The 19,136-nt window shown below is 46.7% G+C and overlaps 1 protein-coding gene across 7 annotated transcripts in view; it reads left to right on the forward strand.

The window, feature by feature from the left end:
* The window catches only part of SLC8A3 (solute carrier family 8 member A3), a 119,791-nt gene that overhangs the window by 6,196 nt on the left and 94,459 nt on the right, over positions 1–19,136 (forward strand). For 4 of the 7 annotated variants that reach the window (XM_054828395.1, XM_054828396.1, XM_054828392.1 and 1 more), the window contains one exon: positions 14,656–16,467. In XM_054828395.1, coding sequence (XP_054684370.1) covers positions 14,702–16,467 — 1,766 coding nt within the window. In that variant the 5' untranslated portion in view covers positions 14,656–14,701. Of the gene's footprint in view, positions 1–8,805; positions 8,919–14,655; positions 16,468–19,136 lie in introns of those variants that run through there. The other 3 variants (XM_054828394.1, XM_054828397.1, XM_054828398.1) reach the window with 3 other exon arrangements.

Genomic DNA, 19,136 nt, shown 5'->3' on the forward strand with positions numbered 1-19,136 from the left:
CCCTGCTTCCACCTGTAAAGCTGCTGCCTGAATTGCCTGCAGCAGTTAAGGCTTGGAGTTGGTTCAGCCTTGAAGTCTGCTCTTGATGAAATGGATAGTGCTGAATGCAAATTAGTTGCAAGGAACCCAAGAGTGATGGGGTCTGCAAAGCACTTCTTAAGCTATTAAGAGGCACAAGAATCAGCAGGAAAAAAAAGACAAAATAATTTTTAATATAAAATCTTCCTAAGAACATGCACAGGGGTTGATCTTGATTGAAAAAAAAAAAAAATCAGTCTAGGTCAAGCTGTTTCTCAGATGCAACATGCCAAATGGACTCAGGTTCTTCAAGAAGAGAATAAAATGAGAACTTCCCCTCTGCTCTCAATTCTTTCAAGTCCCTTGAAAGCGTCACACTAGCACTCAGCACTTCATCAACAACAATCTCTCCATGTTGAAGCCTCCAGACTGCATTCCCTGGCAATGCAAGTGGGAGCGGTGCCAACTGTTTTATTAGGTTTGCACCCACGAAACCCACTAGCAGGGAAGGACCTGACTCCTTGTCCTCACGAGGTCGCAGCGGGCTAAGTTTGTGCTGCTGCCCTGCGCTCGCTGAGGGTGCTGTGCTTAGCCAGTAAGTGAGTCCTGGGGGACCTGCCTGCCTCGGGGCTAATTGGGGACCCCAGTGTGAGGACCAGAGTGAGGTGGAGATCTCGGTATCATTGTCTTTAAGGTGAAAGGCAAGGTGGGTCTCTCTGTGTGTGCTTTTCCTTTGCAAAGGATCCCGATGAGGGATAAAGACACACTGCTGCTTTTTATTTTTGGCAGTCCCCAAAGAAGAATGAGCCTTTCAAAGTTTGGGTTATAGGAGGCCCGCACAGGGGATGCTGCAGGAGTTAGACGTGATGGGGAATTCTCCTCTCTGAGTACTTGGAGATGGGTGCACTAGATGTTGCCCTACCACCTGCTCTGACTCTTTAAGCATCATTTTTTTCCTTCCATTTTAACCTTCCAGAGTAGTTTTGGGTTCACTTCTTCTAGTAAATGTTTCCTTCTCTAACTTAAATAATCCATCTCCCCAAAGCTGACCTGACAGATGTTTTCCCCGCGGTGACCCTGCGCGCACAGCACACTCCATGAAACCCTGGCTTCCGTGGGGAAATGCAGCACCAGCAGTGACCCTGCTGGTGTCCCAGCTAAAAATAAAGCCTGTCCCTCCTGGCAGTGTTGGGGTTTGCTTTTAAGTAGGTAGGCAGTTTTACCCATTGGCTGCACTGAGCTCTTGTGCCAGGCAGAAGGCACAGCTTAACCTTCAGAGCGCAGCGGAGCTGCCTCTGCTCTGGGGAATCGCACCGGGAGACTGAAGGTAAGAAGATGCTCAGCTGTACTCGGTGCATCTACGTCGCTCCCAGAAAACTGCCGGCTTGCCTTTTGCCTGTCTAGATCCATGCTTCATAGATCCCAGTGAGTCACGACCACCTGTCCTTCCCCCAGCTCTGGCCTTTTCCCTCCTCCGCTTTTGCTTAAATATATAGATTTCTTCATGATTCTCCAGTAACTGCCCCAACTCCCCACTTCCCACAACAACTCCATGCCTTCTAGCTTCCCAGTCTTCTAACAGCATCCCTCACATGTTCAACCCCTGGTTGTCCTCTCTGTGTGGCTTTCTGCCTGTCTCTCAGGTCTGTATGGGTTTGGCTGCTGGGACAAAGCAAGAGGCTGGCCCAGTCAGGAAGCAGGTGCTCGGTTAAAGAGGGGCCTTTCCAGCTTTCACTGTACACGCACATGAGCCAGTTTCACAAAAACTGCTAAGCAATGGTTGAAATATGCTCTGGTGCAAGAGGAGGGATACATCCTGGCTGGTAAACCTATGGATATTTCGAGTATTTCCGTGCACATCTAGTTTTTAATTTGAGCCTTCCAGTACTTAATTTATTTCTTATGGCATTGAGTTCCATAGATTGCATGAATGCGCAGCACAGAATTTTAAAAGTTTCCTTTGCTCACTAGATAAAATAACCCCGAATCTGGGAGCTTTCTGTTGGTATTAGCCTTGAGCTTCTTTTGGCCTGGTTGACCCGCTCTGTGCCTCTGACCAGAGCTGATTTCCTGGAGAAAGCTGAGGGAGAGGATGTGGGAGTTGTGAAAGGGCTGAGGAACATTCTTGGTCATGCAGGATTCCAGAAACCTCATCTACTTACCATTGCAAAGAGAGCACGCAGAGGTGACACGGTCGTGATTTGCACGTGTCTACGTGGGACCCAACAGCTATCAGACACGGCGAGCTGGCTGCAATCACCTCTGACAAGAGAGTGGTCTCTCACATGTCATAGATGTCTTAGGCGTTTGATGAAACGTGCACCAGTGGTCCTGGTGGCTTCCTGAGCAGCTGGCCAGCACGTTGCAGCGTGTGCTGACTCTTGCTTGGCTGGTAGCTGGGTACGGGAAGGACCGCAGGGGTTGCTGTGGGAGGAAGGGTCAGGGCAAGGGGCATGGAGGTGTTTGTGTGCCTGTCTGCGGGGAGAGCAGAGGGCAGGGAGAATGGGCTGAAGAAAGAAGGATTACTGAGGAGCGGAGCCTTGTTGGGATACAGGGCTCAAATTCATTGAAAACCCATTTTTATTCATTTGTCTGCTCATTGAGCTCCCACAGCAAAATGGATTCATTTCAAGGCTTTGCTTCTCTTTAAAAGTGATCGTCCTTTTGTCAAAGACCTTTTGTGCTTGTGCTTTTTACCCGTTTATGTCACTGACCTGAACTAAATAGCAATGGTGGCCCTGCCTAGGGGGATGCTCTCCCTGTCACACTGCTGGTGTTTGGGGACCGTTGCTCCTTTCCTGGACGAAGCATGTTTCTCCATCACTTGTGACAGGTTTCCCGGATGACAGGGGTTACTGTCATCAGTGATCGCAGGGAGGGCCGGGCTCAGGGCACTGCTGCAGAGGTACAGCTGGGCGGGAGAGACTTTCTGGGCTGAGGGAGCAAGGGATGGGGGCTGAGTGTGGAGTAAAGCTGTGAAAACAGGCTGTTCGTTCCTGCCTTAGCTGTTGCTCTAGTCAGTCCTCCACTGAAACTCCCAGCAGGAGAGGGACCCTGCAATTTTCTTGCCTTAGCCCTGTCTTAGGGGAGATTTGGATTTCAAAGCAAGCAGAGCACATCTCTGTTTAAATCTTCTCTCTGCAGAAATGGATGGAAGGATAATTTCTGCAGTGCCTGAAGGGGACTCGAGCTCCTCAGTAAAACTGATGGAGTTCTGGGACTGCTAGCATCAATAATGGAGGCTGTGCCCCTCAGTGGCAGGAAAAAGGCTGTCCTCTCTCTTTGCCTCGGTGGCTTAAATAGACTGTACAGCAGGTGCCTGTATGGGACGAGCATGTTATCCAAGCACCTGCATGAAGCTGGTGACTCCTGTCATTGTACCTTCGGGATGAGGCGCTTCAGGATGCTGATCCAAGGTGGCACTGGGCACATGGTGGAGAAGAAAGACTCCAGGCCTTGTTTGCTGGGTTCTGGGGTTGTGGGGGGAAGGAGGATTTTTCTCCTTCCCTTGTCTCGTTTCAGTGCATTTGGCTGATGTGGCCATTTTCCATGACTCAGCTGCTCCTGTTGGCAGGACTAGTAGTAGCAAATCCAGGGCCAGCATGGAGTGTCCGGGGGGAGGGAGGAACCGGAGCGGGATGGACAGAAGTACGTATGGAGGAGGCAGGAAGATGCCCCCCAGCTGATGTGTGTGACGTGAGTAGCAAAGAGGAAGTAGATGAAGCTTTCCTTTTGGAGGTTTATGTTATATGAAATGTTGCCAAAGCTCCTCAGGCAGCTCTTCCAGTAGAATAAGCTGGCTCTGCTGACTTGAGCTCATTGGACCTATGCTGATTTGCGCCAGAGAAAATCTGGTCGGAAGGACCCTCTCTCTTCTCTTGCCAGCCTTCAGCTGATGGTATGCAGGTTGACTGGGCTGGAAAGATAGTCCTCACTTTTAAGCTGACTTTGTGTCAAAGGAGGGGAGGGTCAAGGGAGGGAAGCTGGTATAAGTAGTGCTCTAAATACAATGAAAATGCTATTTCTTCCACTTTGGAGATAAATGACAGCATGATTATTATGTACTTTGCTAGGAAATTCTTCTGATACATAATTCCCTGCATCCAGTTTTCAAATGTTCCTCGCTAATATCTAAGGTAAGACTTGCTGACTGCTGGGAGTTAGGAGAGTATCATTGCAGGCATGTTAGAAATGGCAAGGGAGGAGCCTCATCCTTTTCAGACAAGGTGCTTTGTTGTATGCACCGCTCCCAAGTTGGCATACACATATAGGTAGCCTTGATTTTTTTAATCTCCTTGAAGGATCAAGTCACGTATTTATCTGACTTAGCCCTACACCTTTTGGGTGCGGGACCTGCCCAGTGCTCTTGGCAGGAACCAAGAAATAAACCTCATGTCTGTCTTTGGAGAAGACAGCAGTGGCCACTCATGGTCATCTGTTTGGTTTTCTGCAGGAATTTTAAATCATGTATAGGCGTCCAGTGGAAAATCCATGATTTCAGTGGGGCCAAGGTGTCCAAGTGGGTTAAAGAGCTGCTCCATTAAGCTTCTAACTACCCTGTAAAATCTGGTCCTTTGCGACTCCCTTGGTGAACTCTCTGAGACACACTGAGACCACGGATGGGGCAGAGGAGGAAGTTAGTGCTGTTGAACAGTGAGAGAGAAAATGTGGGTATTGAGGGTGACTAGCTCCAGATGATATTTTGGATGACCTACCCTTGACTGGACAGAGTGGAGCAGGCAGCCAGGGAGGGCAGTCCTGCAGCCGAAACACAGACTAAAAGGACAAAGGTGAATAATCCTGTCTGGTGATGCCATACTGAAGAACAAATCTCTGCCTGTCCTTGCTATAGAGATCAGAGTGGCGTATGGCTTTATACGGCCCAGAAGGAAGGCCATCAGAGGGTGGGGGGGAGAAGAAATGAAGGTGGGGTAGCAGATAGCCTGGAGGCTGCTGCCACTTACTGTAATTGCTGTAGCAGCTCAGCTTCCACTGTTTGTTGTCCATGTCATCTCTGCAATTACCATATGGTAAATATGACTTGAGTCTCTAGCAAATAACAGAGCTAATATTAAGAGAGAATCTGTAAACAGCTAGCGCATAAATGAACAAAGAGCAATAAACAGCCTGGACTTAGGAAGAGTGAATTAATCATGGTAGATGGGAGGGTTGGTTTTTTTTTTTAAAGCAGTTGCAGAATTAACAGCTGAAAAAAACCACCAAAGGATTAAGATACCTAAATTGTCAACAAGAGATACGTGCGGATATGTGTCAGTAAAGGGTGAGGGTGCTGTGTGAAATCTTATTTGATAACTGTATTCAAATGGGTGAATTTACAGGTTTTGGCACCTTCCAAGTGAAGTGGGAGGTATTTTGAGGATAACCCATAGCTCAGTGCATTTTTCATGCCTCCTGCTGTGCTCAGATCCGCAGAAGCAGTGAGCACGTTACAGTGTATTTCCCTCCTCTCAGCTGGAGACCCTGACTTCTTGCTTGAAACTCTGGAAATCTCTGCTTTCGGTGCACGCGTGCCAGTCAGCAATGGCGCTCCTCACGCAAGCCCCACCACGCTGGGGACACAGCAAATGGGTGGAGAGACCTTTGAAAGTGAGCAACGCAGCCAGCTTGTGTATATCAGTCGAGATTTAATCTTCGCAGCAGCCCAGTACCTCATGAAAACCTGCTGTTCGGCAGAGCTGAGGGGTGAGACTTCACCGCCCAGGCTGGGCTTGCCTGCTCCAAGAAGAGCGGATCTGCTGCTGGTTTTGATGGGAACAGGCACTGAGGTACGATGCTCCCAGATACCTGGCTGCTTCTGACCGCCTCGAAGATGGAGAACCGAGAGGAGAGCAAGATAAATGATTAAAGGGCAGCCTGGGCTAATTTATAAAGATTAAAATAAATTTGTGAGCTTTGGCCAAAGAATAACTGTGGAGGAGAACAGCTATTTACAAGTATCTGAAGCATGTAAATCTCAGGCAGGGAGGAGAATGGTTGAGAGTGCTCCAAGGACAGGATAATGAGAACTAGCAGTATAAATTTTCTTAATTTCATCCTAAATATAAGGAAGACGGCTAAAACCTCTGAGATAAATTACATCATGGCAGAGTCTCTATTGGAGGTTGTGGAAATGCCATCACTTGGGTAATTTAAAACTGGGCTGGACAAAGTGTTAGGAAATAATGTTCACAAGGGGAAGAATGCAGCAGGAGCCCCTGGGGCACGGACCAGACAACTCTGCTGGCTCTGGTCTAATTCTGAAATTAGTGACACCTGTGCTAATTGGGCTAAGTGAGGGCCTTTCCTATTCACCCCACTTCTGTGCCCATCGCACACAGGAGCATGGAAATCTTCAGCCTAACATGACAAATGACAAGCCACTTGTTCTCCTCTGCAGTGGTAAAGATGATTTCTGAAGGGCAGCCGCCTCCTCCTCTCCTCTCCCTGTTTTCTGCCCAGGCTCCCACTGCCCCGTTTGTGCTGCTTCTGCCTCCATTCGTTTTTTTAATACTTTCTTTCTCACCGAGCCAGGAAGGAGCTCTTCTGAATAGCCTTGTGGAGGGCTCATGATTTCTCTTGTGCATGATGTGGCATTTTTGGTAAAAGGATATTTTTTTTCTGTATTCAGACAAAACCCAATTATTTTCCTTGGAGAAGTTAAGAAAGAAACAGGAGTGTTTCCGGAGGATCGGAGCGGTGCGTGCCTTGGCTGCCGGGGTTAGCACCCAGCGTGGCTGGCTGGTGGCTGCCCCAGGAGCCCGCGAGCTGGCTGGGCAAGGGCTCCCTGCCTGGCTACTTGTTGCATCAAATCCAGCACATCGCGTGGTTTGTTTTGTTTGCCTCAAATGAGTGTTTTCTGTCAGAAAACTTGAATTTTTCTTAACTAATTCTGCATCTAAAGAGAGTGAGATATGGCTACAACACCTTTTCCCCTCTTATTTACCACTTAGCCTGCCTCTTGTGTACGAATAACTACTGGCTCTGCAGCACAAATGCACTGTTGACAGCAAATCCTAGAGTCTTTAATTGTAGCTGTTGCAGATCTGTCAGCAGAGTGCTAAAGAAATGTCATGAGTTGCTGCTGTCATCTTTCCTCTAGGATGCTGTGAGTCACTAGGTGATAAGTTGCACTCTGATGGTGGCACCTGAACCAGCAGTATAATACGTCCGTGAAGCAGGAGCAGTAAATAACACACCCTGTGTGCTGCCACGGGCAGTACATAAAATGTCTTTTACTGACAAGAAGTTTTCCTCACACTGCTGGAATAATTTTTTTTCCTTCCCCCACCCTTCCCCAAATGGTCTTTGCTGCTCTTCTTTATAAACCAGCAAGACAGCGAGCGATGAAAACCAGTGCCTCGAAGGCTGCAGCAGAGGAGTCAGCGCCTGTTGCAACCCCGCGCGTTGTCGGGTGGCTGCTCTGGGTTGTCTCCATCAGCTGCAGTCTGTGGAACAGGCAAGGGGGCCACCGAGTGGGTGACCCAGTAACTCCACTTTTTTGTATTTCCCTCAGCCTCCTAAACCTCAAAGGAAACCTTCAGCCTCTTCACTGGGCCTTTCATATCATAGGCATAAAATCAAGGTCCCGAAGAAGGAGCTTGAAAGTACCTGCCCTCTCAATTTGGGGCCATTCAGACTGCAAAGAATGGTGTTTTCAGACGTGCACCAGTATTCAAGCACCTAAAGGCTTTAATTGTGTTTAGAAATACATCCAAATCCAATAAAAAGACTGACATTCAAAGATCTGCTTCTAAGTGGTGCAATGGAGGCTTCCCAGTGACTTCTAAAAGGTGACTTTTTGCCAAATGCCAAAAAGTGGCATTTGCCACTGAAGCACTACAGTGCAGTTTGTACCGAGTGCCCTGAGTGCACCAGCGCTGGATGTGGTTGCCACGAGCGGGCCTGGACTCCATACCTGCACTTTTTTACTTTTTTACTGTGAGGATGACTGAGCACTGGCGCAGGTTGCCCAGAGAGGTTGTGGAGTCTCCATCCTTTGTTCTTGAATATCCTCTGGATATTCAAAAGCCAACTGGACGTGGTGCTGGGCAACTGGCTCTCGGTGGCCCTGCTTGAGCAGGGTGGTTGGACCAGATCACCTCTGGAGGTCCCTCGTATCTGCCATGTGAAATGGCCACTTGAAAGTACTACAAAACAGCGTTCAGAAAAACAACAGTGAGATTGTGTAATATTAATGGAAAGAAAAAAGCCAGCTATATCAGAGCAGATAATACTGCTTTTTAAGCAGAAGGATGGCCACTGCTAATCTATGTGTCAACCTAAATACCAGGTTTTGTTTTCTGAATGTAAAAAAGGCTACAGTTCTGGGGGGAAAAAAAAATGAAAAGGGTAACGCTCGCTGTCCCTCAGCCTGAGGGATCTCAGACATTCAGACGTGTACGGGGAATGGAAGAGCAAGCGCGCTGCGGCTCCCAGGGAGGCTGCGCTAGCCCAAACCATAAATAAGGACGGCTCTCAGGAGCGTGGCTGTGGCTGCCTGCTGAAGGGCTTCTTTCAGGGTCTGTCTCCTCCTCCTTTATGTATCTGTGCACAGAGCGTAAACCGCAGCTCCTGTATCCGTATATATCCATCGATCCTGTACAGATATTTTTCAGCAGGGGTGAGAATGAGAATGTAAAATGCCCAGCCAGTCAAGTGCAGCTGGTGCGGTATTGGAAGGGGACAATTAAGTACGGGCACCTTTATGGGTTAGCTATTTATGGCGCTGCTTCTCCAGGAGCATCACGGACACTAAAATACAGAAAAAACGGCATGGACCAGTTCCCCGAGGCAAGTTGAGTGTTGGGAGGTTGCTCCTAGCTGTACACAGACTTGTGCTCCGTTTGGGTCAGCCCCTGGGATCACCGAATGTAACTGCATCCCATCGCTGCAGCGTTTCTGTAAGGAATTAGTAGACTTGAGTTGTTATGTCAGTTAACACCCATTTACCACGCTAGAATGGTAGGAACTACTCAAATTAGTAGAGACACCAGCTTGTAAATATTAAAAGACTTGCTATGAGAGCTGGGTTTTTTATGGTAGCTTTTTGCGTGATCTTGAGAGAAAAACCCCTGCTTTTGACACATACGGAGGGGGTTATTCTGTAGGCAGCTTGTTCTGGGGTTTGGCATGTTTACTGGGAAGTGCAAAGCAACAAGCACCTACGGCTCCCTGCCATAACTTTTCCGTAGAGCTGAACTACGGGGATCTGTCGTGGCCTAAGCATGAGTTACAGTGCTTTTTTCCTCATAAAACCTAGCTGGTGCAGTAGTAGGGAGCTAAACTACGTCTCGCTGTGCAACAACCTGTGTAAAGTCAGCCCGGGCTCCGTGGTTTTGCTTGTATCAGATAGGTGTGTGCCATCAGCGTGGTGGTTTAAGGCCAGGTCTGTGCCTGGAAGTCTGCATTTGTCTGACAAAATGGATTTAATCGCACTGCTCTGGCTTTTGGCTTGCAGGTAAATCTTAATTTACACTCTGGGTGCTGTTGTAGCGATGAGCAAAGGGCTGAATAGTGTTTGAAAAATATGCTTTGTTTTGTATTAAATATTTTGTCATGCTTTTATTTTGGGGGAGGGAGGAGGGTGAATTAGGTATAATACCTCTTCTGTTAAAACTCAGTTATTTGTGTTCTTTGGCAGAAAGGCTATAATTTCAATTTTTGCTGATGCTTATTACAAAAAAAAAAAGTGTGCTTAATCAAAAAGCTTTTATGTGTTTTGGAGCTGAGGAATGTGAGGCCCTGTTATTAAGCTGAACCTTATTTCTGTCTCCTCCAGCTTCGGAGCAGGGCTATAAGATGACACTAATAGCAGCGCTGTATCCGCTCTGTTCTGGGACAGATGCTTGTCGAATAGCCCAAACCCTTGATCTTGAGATGTCTCTGTCTGGCCCTTGCGCAGCGCCCACGCCTGAACGGGGCTCACCCCGTGCTCAGATCTAATCAGCAGCCTTTCCTGGGCACTCCAGGGTCGGGGAGAGAGGATATACGGCCACAGATGGACGCCGTGTGTCTGATTTATTTGGGGGGGTGAGAGGGAGATGAGAAGGAGAGGGAGGTGCCAGACAACCTAATCTTATTTGCAGGTCAAATCCAATGGTTTTTATGATGGTTTAAGGGGAATTTTGCCTAAATAAGTAATTACAGGGACTTAAAGGTTTGCCTTTGCTTTTGTATTTACTGAGCAGTGATCTTGGGAACTTGGTATGTGGAGGTTACGTGTTAGCAGCCATCACCGTGTTATGTTGCCTCTTGATTTCTTGTTGTGAATGCTTCCTTTTGAAAATATCCTTGCCTTTGGAGTCATGTGAGCAGCTGTATGCAAAAAGCTAAATAATAAGGGATAAGTATAGCCTTCCCAGCTTGCTGCCTTGCTATAGATCCACAGCAGACAAACCATCAGTCTTCTGAAACTCAGCTATTATCAATGACGTTAAGAGTTTGATAGTTGTCTAAAAGTCATTTCCTATTGCAGGCTTAATTGTGACAAGTGTGGTCCATGCTACTTTCTGGACTGTCTCCAGAAGTATTGCAAGAACTGATCTTTTTATTTATGGGTTCTATTTATGGATTTATGGATTATGTGGCCATTGTCAACTCTTGTAGAAGGAGTTCCCCCTGCTAAAATAACTGTTATGCATCTTCCCAGAGCCTGGCTATTGAACACTAGCTCATTCTGTTGCATGGATGCTTTCATCTTTTTGTCTCTCATTTGCATTGATTGTATGCTCTGAACTTATCCTACCAGATAGGGGACACTTCACCCAGTACCACTGCCCTTATTTGCCTACATTCAATGTGATAGCAACAGTGGGGCAGAGACCTGTGGGAGAAAATGGTGTCTGATAGCAAAGAGGGAGTGGAAATTATGGTCCTCATGGTATAAGGCTGAAGATCACCCAATACCAACTGACTTGTGGCTGTTGCTGCAGCCTCCTGTTGTTTGCGTCCCACCGGGCCAGGGCAGCGACGTTGCCGGAATGACACTTCTCTGCGCCAGACGTGGATGTGTTTTGTCGCGCTGGCGTCAGAGGAGTGACACCATGACCCCTCCTGGGTGACTAGCAGTGACTCAGGACTGTGCTGCAAGCCCGCCTGGAGGCTCGGTCCTCAGAGCAGGACTCGTGCTGAGGGGTGGCTCTGGTCACAGTTAGCCCTGCTGTGATCAGTGCTGCTGCTTAGAGGAGGGGTAAGGGACGTATCCGCTTCACTCTGGGCAGGCCAGAGCTACGTAGATCCCTTCTAGTGATTTCTGGACTGAGTTTAGTAGATATGTTTGAGGGCAAACTTGTGCCTTGTATAAGCAACCTTGCTGACCTAGAGCTACAGAGTGAGTTTTAACTCTTCTGTTCTCTGTCATCTGAATGTTAAAACTGTTACCTCAATGTTTAATTAACAGCAGTTTTAAAATTTAATAGTTTTATTCTATGTTGCACTAATTCCCAAGGGGTGATGACAGTAAGAATGCTTCACAGTGTTTTTCAGATTGGTTAGGTTAATGCTTTTCATGTTAATGAACACATATTAAGGTCTTATGAGACAGTGTGTCTGTGGGCAAAGTTCCTGTTGATCCCACTGGGGAGTTTTATCTGTGTCAAAGAACTGCAGGATCAGGTCATTATGGTATCATTTCAGAAAATGATTGTAACCTCCACTTAACGTTAAAATGTTTGTCAAAGCAAGTGAAAACCGGTGAAGAACAAGATTCCCGAATTCTAAGATTTGCGCCTACAACCCATAGCCTGAGTTTGGAGGTCCAAACACATAATAATGAAATTACCCTCTGTTTAAAATCAAATAAAAATTTAAAGAGGACTGGCGAGGTCCTGGAGCGTGTTGAGGAATTGCTAGCAACAGAAACCGTCACGGCATTACAGAAGGTAGACAGAGAGTGTTAATTACAGAAGGTGGTTGTCTCACAGAGAGGAAGGTTGGTGGTAGCAGTGATTTATTTCAGAGGGCAGTTTAGTCATCGTACTATTCCTAGAGAAGGCTCTGAATTTAAGTGATACTTAGACTCTTAAGTCATTTTTGAAACCAAATTTAGGTTCTTGAGTCACGTAGATGTTTTTGAAATTACTCCTGTCTTTCTGTCAGCCGTTTCTGCTTGGCTGATCTTGGAAGAGACAGCACCGACTGGCTGCTGTACAGTTAAGTAGGAGCTGGAAGCTGGAAGTGTCAAGAGGTTGGTGGATACCTGCCAGCAATTGCGGTACGGAAGAGGATGATCTGATGTGCCCTGGGGTCTTTTTAGAGCTGCTGTGCTTGTGCAGTTGGTCTCTGTGCGCACCTTGAGTCAGAGGCACCTGGAACGTGTCATCTTTACTGTGCATGTGCACACATCTACCTTGCAGCCCAGAGATCTTGGGCTTGCTGCTCATAGTCACTCTGCACATGTTCACTGGCCCTTTCTCAGGAATTTCCCAACATCCTGCAGCCAGAAATCTGGTAAGATACCATGCCGAGCGGGAGGGAAGACACGATGGGAATGTCAAGCCAAACCCAAGCTGTAGGTGCTGGGTAGCTCAGTCTTCCCTGTGACCCTGAGCTGTGTAGGCAGCGAGGCATTTTAGCGAGACTTCAAGGCTGGGGCTGGGGCTGGCTAACAGCCCTCACTGGCTCTGGGGTCCCTCTGGTCCCTGGGGGCTTGGTCAGGCACCGGGGCTGGGGGTAGGCAGGCAGATGAGTTGGAGGGAGAAGGTAAGTAGGCTAATATGGGAGAATCACTCTCTTCTGAATTAGTCCAGGTAGCATGAAGAAGTATATTGTTTTTTCATATCAAGGGTGTCAGATATGGATTTGTGATCCTGATACTGCATAATCAATTCTCTCCCCTCTGCCGTGCTTTGTCAGGAGTGGTTTTGTTCATTTGCAGTCCTTGTTCACGCTTTCCTTCCCGTTTCACTTGTCTTTATAGATTTTTATCTGAAAGTTGAAAACGTTTTTGTTGGTATCAGGAAGATTGCACCCGCTTTTGGAAAGAGGCGAGCGACACAACATGATGATAAAATAGCCATTTGAGATGCATTTGTTAATGCTGATAACATTAAAATGTTGCCTGAAATATTTATAGTGCAAGGGAGTGGGGAGGGAGCTCCTCAAGTGCTTTGGGGCCATTTCATCTCTTTGCTGCCATCTGAAGGGTGGGCAGCTGCTACATTGGCTGTCTGGGCACTAGTTGAGACCATGGAAAGGTATGGGGAAGGACAAAATCCGTTCTGGAGATGCGTGTCTTAAGTACATCTTTTGGGTCAGAACAGGGGTGAGACAGGAAGGATTGTCCCCTGGAAGCAGCTGTCTCTTTCCTCTGGCTACAAAGGGAACCTGAGTGACTTCATTTAACTTACTGCCCAAGATTTAGAGAGCTACAGTAGGGGAAATGAATCCCAGCCCTACTGATTTAGCAGTACAAACCTCAATGAAAGTTAGTGGGAGTTAAGGCTCTTGAACCTTCCAAGTGCTGTAGATAATGCCGCTATTAAGTTTGATGTTTCCTGTGAGATACTTGGCTGTGTCTGGACTCACAAACGTGATTTGCTGGCTAAGCCTGAGATCAAATTCTTCCAGGGGCCTGATATAAAGGAAGGAGAATAGTGTGGTCCATGACAATGTGAAGGGTTCAGAATCCAATTTTAAGTGGTGCAAGCCCTACAGCGATGTAGTCCATAAGTAATAGAAGGCTTTATTGGGTGGCGATATGCCAGATCTATGTGGTACATTGATCAACACCTTTGTTTTTGCCTGGTATTTTAGGTTGAAGATTACTTTCATTTCAGGGGGTATTTGAAAATAAATCAGTTTCTTAGGGATGTAGAGAGAATGTTGGTGGGTACATCCATTTTGCTGTATCCTCTGGGTACGTGAGCACAGCTGTTTCTAGCTGTGGTGGTTTTGTAGGTTTCTGTGACCATTTAAAAGCAGGATTATTGAAGTAAAATGTGATCCTCCAGATCACAATGGAAGGGCTAGTGAAAAATGGCCTTTGGCGCTTTGCCAAGCACACAAGTCCTCTGCCCTGTTTCTCAGCTGACATTGTTACCTCCTAACGTGGAGGTAACCTCAGAAGGCTAGGGTAGCCCTGGGACCCTTCCAGAGACTCTGCAGCCTATTAGGAGGGACTGTTTGTGGGGGTGGTTTGGCCACTCCATTATGGTTCTCCATAATTTGTAACTGAATTATGTCCAACAAATGGACTTAATTTGGAGATTGCTCACTGGCCTTAAATGGTGCTTCTTGTGTTACTAGTGATTCCTCGAGACAGGGGAGCCTTTAGATTGGTTTCTTGTGCTGAGTTGAAGTGCTATGTGCTGGTGAACACCATGGCATCATTAGGTAAGTGGCAGCTGAGCACTCAGTACTCTTGTTGCACATGTTGTAGGTCAAGAGCAGGCTATTACATATATGCACTTTTTCTCTGAGTTACTTTTCTAGCAATTGATCTTCATCTGCTGGGCATGTAAATGCTGTTAGAGTTTGTTAGAGGCCCTGCTAAATACCTTCTTCAAAGTGACAGAGAGACAACCCCTGCATCTCTACCAGTACTCTTCAGTGGTGACATACTGAAGTGCGTTTGGGTAAATGTTGCATCTTCCTTTTCTCTCATGCTTCCCTCCCCCCTCTCTGTTTTGTTTGTTTCAGGTTCTCGGCCTTTTTGGATCTACACAGTGGAAGTTGCATCTTGTGTATGGCGTGGTTAAGCTTGCAGCCTGTCACCTCGGCCTTCCTCCATTTTGGGCTGGTTACTTTTGTGCTGTTTTTGCATGGTTTGCAGGTGGATGCTGGCCTGACGGGAGACTCAACCAATTCAGTACAAAACAGCTCGTGTTCAGGATCTTTTGACTGCAAGGAAGGTGTTATCCTGCCAATATGGTACCCAGAAAACCCATCCCTTGGGGACAAAATTGCCCGTGTTATTGTATACTTTGTAGCACTGATCTACATGTTCCTTGGAGTCTCCATCATTGCAGATCGTTTCATGGCATCTATAGAGGTCATTACATCACAAGAGAAAGAAATCACGATTAAGAAACCCAATGGAGAGACCACAACGACCACCATTCGGATTTGGAATGAAACTGTTTCCAACTTGACCCTCATGGCTCTGGGCTCCTCTGCTCCTGAGATCCTTCTGTCTTTGATAGAAGTGTGTGGGCATGGATTCATAGCTGGAGACCTGGGGCCATCTACAATTGTTGGCAGCGCTGCTTTCAATATGTTTATCATCATTGCCACCTGTGTCTATGTGATCCCTGATGGAGAAACGAGAAAGATAAAACACTTGAGGGTTTTCTTTGTCACCGCTGCATGGAGCATCTTTGCTTACATCTGGTTGTACATGATCCTTGCTGTCTTCTCTCCAGGTGTGGTTCAGGTCTGGGAAGGTCTGCTCACACTTTTCTTCTTTCCACTTTGCGTCCTTCTGGCTTGGATAGCAGATAGACGTCTGCTTTTCTATAAGTATATGCACAAAAAGTACCGTACTGACAAGCACAGGGGCATTATCATAGAATCAGAAGGTGATCACCCTAAGGGAATTGAGATGGATGGCAAGATGATGAACTCCCACTTTCTGGATGGAAACTTAGTGACTGTGGAGGGGAAGGAGGTGGATGAATCTCGCAAAGAGATGATCCGAATCCTTAAAGACCTGAAGCAAAAGCACCCAGAAAAGGACTTGGACCAACTGGTAGAAATGGCTAACTACTATGCCCTGTCTCATCAGCAAAAGAGCAGAGCCTTTTATCGCATTCAAGCTACCAGAATGATGACGGGAGCTGGCAATATTCTGAAGAAGCATGCAGCTGAGCAAGCCAAGAAGAGCACCAGCTTGCATGAGGTGCGGCCAGATGAACCTGAGGAATTCATCTCCAAGATTTATTTTGACCCGTGCTCCTACCAGTGTCTTGAGAACTGTGGTGCCGTTCTCCTGACAGTGGTGCGGAAAGGAGGGGACATGTCCAAGACTATCTATGTGGACTATAAAACAGAGGATGGCTCTGCCAATGCTGGTGCTGACTATGAGTTCACAGAGGGGACTGTTGTTTTGAAATCAGGGGAGACCCAGAAGGAATTCTCAGTGGGAATTATTGATGATGACATCTTTGAGGAAGATGAGCATTTCTTTGTGCGGCTCAGTAACCTCCGTGTGGTGGAGAGTGAGGAACCTCCAGATCTCAGTAACTCTCCATATCCAAAGGCCATGTTGGCTTCTCCTTGTGTGGCCACAGTGACTATACTGGATGATGACCATGCTGGCATCTTCACATTTGAGTGTGATGTTATACATGTCAGTGAGAGCATTGGTGTGATGGAAGTCAAAGTCCTAAGGACATCAGGTGCTCGGGGTACAGTCATAGTGCCATTTAGGACAGTAGAAGGGACAGCAAAAGGAGGTGGAGAAGACTTTGAAGACACTTACGGGGAGCTGGAGTTCAAGAATGATGAAACTGTGTAAGTACCCCATTCATTTCTGTTCCTGGGTCTAGTTTTGGTGTTTAACCCCACATTTTGCCTCCATTACAGGTGAATGCTGACAAGGGACAGGCTCCTTTCTTCTGCTTTCCTTCAGTTTCCCTACTTACCTCTTTCAGGCAAGAACCGACAGCAGGATTTAATAGCTCAAAGCTCTTGTCCGTTCCCTCTTGGGAATGACAAAGTGAGGCTTAGCAATACTGCGGGGGCAGGGAGAGTGTAGGAGAAAAATATATCATTCTCTGAGGTCCTGTATTAAAGGTAACGGTTAGGGGAGAGTTAAGGTAGAGAGAGAAGAAAAAGGGCAAGCTTTTACCTGGGAAAGCCTCTTTTTGAACACCAAACATAGAGGGCACAGGAGTTTATTGCTATCCCTAGATGAAAAGTTTACAGCAGTTATTCTCAGGCAAGCAAGAGCTGCTCAGTAGACATGCGGCTTTATTTTCAGAGGAGTAACACATCATACCTGCGTCCCTAGGCTGCCTGTGCAACTTGCAGGTCCGTGTGGCAGCTATTTCACAGCATAGGCACAGCTGCGAGCTGTTCTGCTGGACTTGTGAAATCCTTCCAGCCTCTTTGTCCCTATGGTCTACCTATATTCCCCACATCACCTTCTCTATGATCTCCCTATGTCTCTTCTTTTACTACCTGTGGGTTTTCGCCTTGTAAAATACCATGGCAATTGGCAATAATAGTCTAAAGCAGTGCAGCTCGCAGCCTGTCCATGTGGCTCCATGACCCAGTGTTTTCATACAGAATAAAGAATAGAAGCAAAATAGTCTGCACCAGTCCTGTTAATTCAGCTCTTTTACTGCGTACAAAGTAGCTGATACGAAGCTAGGAAGTAATAAAGACCGGAGAGGCGATAATGTTTAATTGCTTTAAGTACCTGCTGTTAACATTAGTGGGGAATGAGAAAAATCCCTTAGCTGAGTAGGGAGAGGGAGGGGGGGTGTGAACCTGGTGCTAAAACTCCCTAGTGTTAAGTGCCTAGGTTCCTCTTGTTAACACCTAATCACTTGAGCCATCAAAGGAACAATTGTGCAGACTTGCAACTGGCATCAGAGAAAGGAAATCTTTGTACCAAGCCTCCCAATACAGTACCCAAAAGGATGTGAAGATATTAAATGCTGTGGAGTAGGGGTGCCCTAATTCAATAGCACCTTCTGCCTTAGCCCACTAAAGCATTTAATCCAGCTAATATCCACAGTCCTGATGTTTGATTATAAGTACGCGTTCTTCCCTATTAAAGGAAGAGAAGCTCCTGGTTGTCCGAGTTCAGCCACTGTCAGAGATGGAAAGGGATCAGCTGTCCTCATCTGGCCTTGTCAGGGAGATGGGCCATGCAGGTTAGTCTACTTAATTGAGCTGCAAGCTCTAGAGAAAGTGAAGAAGAATGTCAGCTGTGTGGTTACAGTCTCCTGTGAATAGACTACCTAAAATATAAGAGGTAGTATCTTGCTTCAGCCAGGTCTTGAAGAAAAGAGACTCTTCTTGCTTGAAAAAGACCCATCAGTGAAAGGCCAGCAGATTTGGGGTACCAGAGAAAAAGCCCAGGAGCCATCTTACTCCAAACTGTACTCCTTTTCTTTCATCTTCTGGCTGATGGAAGACTTCTTTTTGCCTTTGAAAAGTGTGACAGAAGATCAGAGCATACCCACATAGTTGCTTCACTTGGGTTAAACCTAATCGTGTTCAGCAGGACCATATGCGTCCTTGTAGGACAGACTCTAATGAAAATGAAGGCGGTCCAGAAAACAAGTATGTGTAGGTTGCTTAACGCTGTGGTTTGTGACCCAGAGAAGATGCCCTAGAGCACAGATGAGTGGTGTGCTTAAAACTATGCCCACACCTAAGACATTAATGTGGCTTTCACTTCAGCATCAGAAGACTGCTGGGAACAAAGCCTGCTAGTCACAGTGGCTATGGAGACCATGTGGCTAACAGAGATTAATTTCTTTTGAAGCTACAATTAGTATGGCTGGCTCAACATAGCACTTAATCAAACTAGTAAGCTTAACAAGGAGGGAGATCATGTCAGCCAGCAGGCTGCCTTTATTCACTCCTGGGTTTAATTTTAAATCTCCAGGTCTTCTGTGAATGGAGTTTTGGGCTGGAAACATGTGAAGGTAGTTTTCAGTAATCAGCCCTTGGCCTTTAAATTCAGTGAACACGGGTCAGTTGCTGTACTTTACTAGCTCTTCTCTGAGGTGCAGGTGGAAGTAGCTGTAGAAACCTAGAAGCAGTAATGGGTGGGTTTAATCTCTTCCTCCTTTTTTGGCTTTCTGAATGCAGAAAAAATAATTTTGAGCAAATATTCAGGCTGCAAGCAAGCTTGAGGTAATTCAGGTCTGAATTTGGGGTTCAGACCCATAATATTACTATTCTAACAAACCCTATCTAGTTTTGTTCAGCCCTAGTTTGGGAAGATGGATGGATAGGACATTGGGGACAGTTTTGCTGACCTACAGGGCAGCATATGAGTGACTGGTCATAGTATTGCTTGGTATAAGACTGTATGAAGACACTGGGTCACCAAATAGCCAGGGGGTTGCCTGGCTGAGTATTTCAGGCCCTGCCTCTTAAACGCCATGCCACTTAGGGGAGCCCACCATGAGGTACTGATGTCCCCTATGCGCTGAAGCGGG

Source organism: Grus americana, chromosome 5, assembly GCF_028858705.1.
Source record: "Grus americana isolate bGruAme1 chromosome 5, bGruAme1.mat, whole genome shotgun sequence".
Lineage (NCBI taxonomy): Eukaryota > Metazoa > Chordata > Aves > Gruiformes > Gruidae > Grus > Grus americana.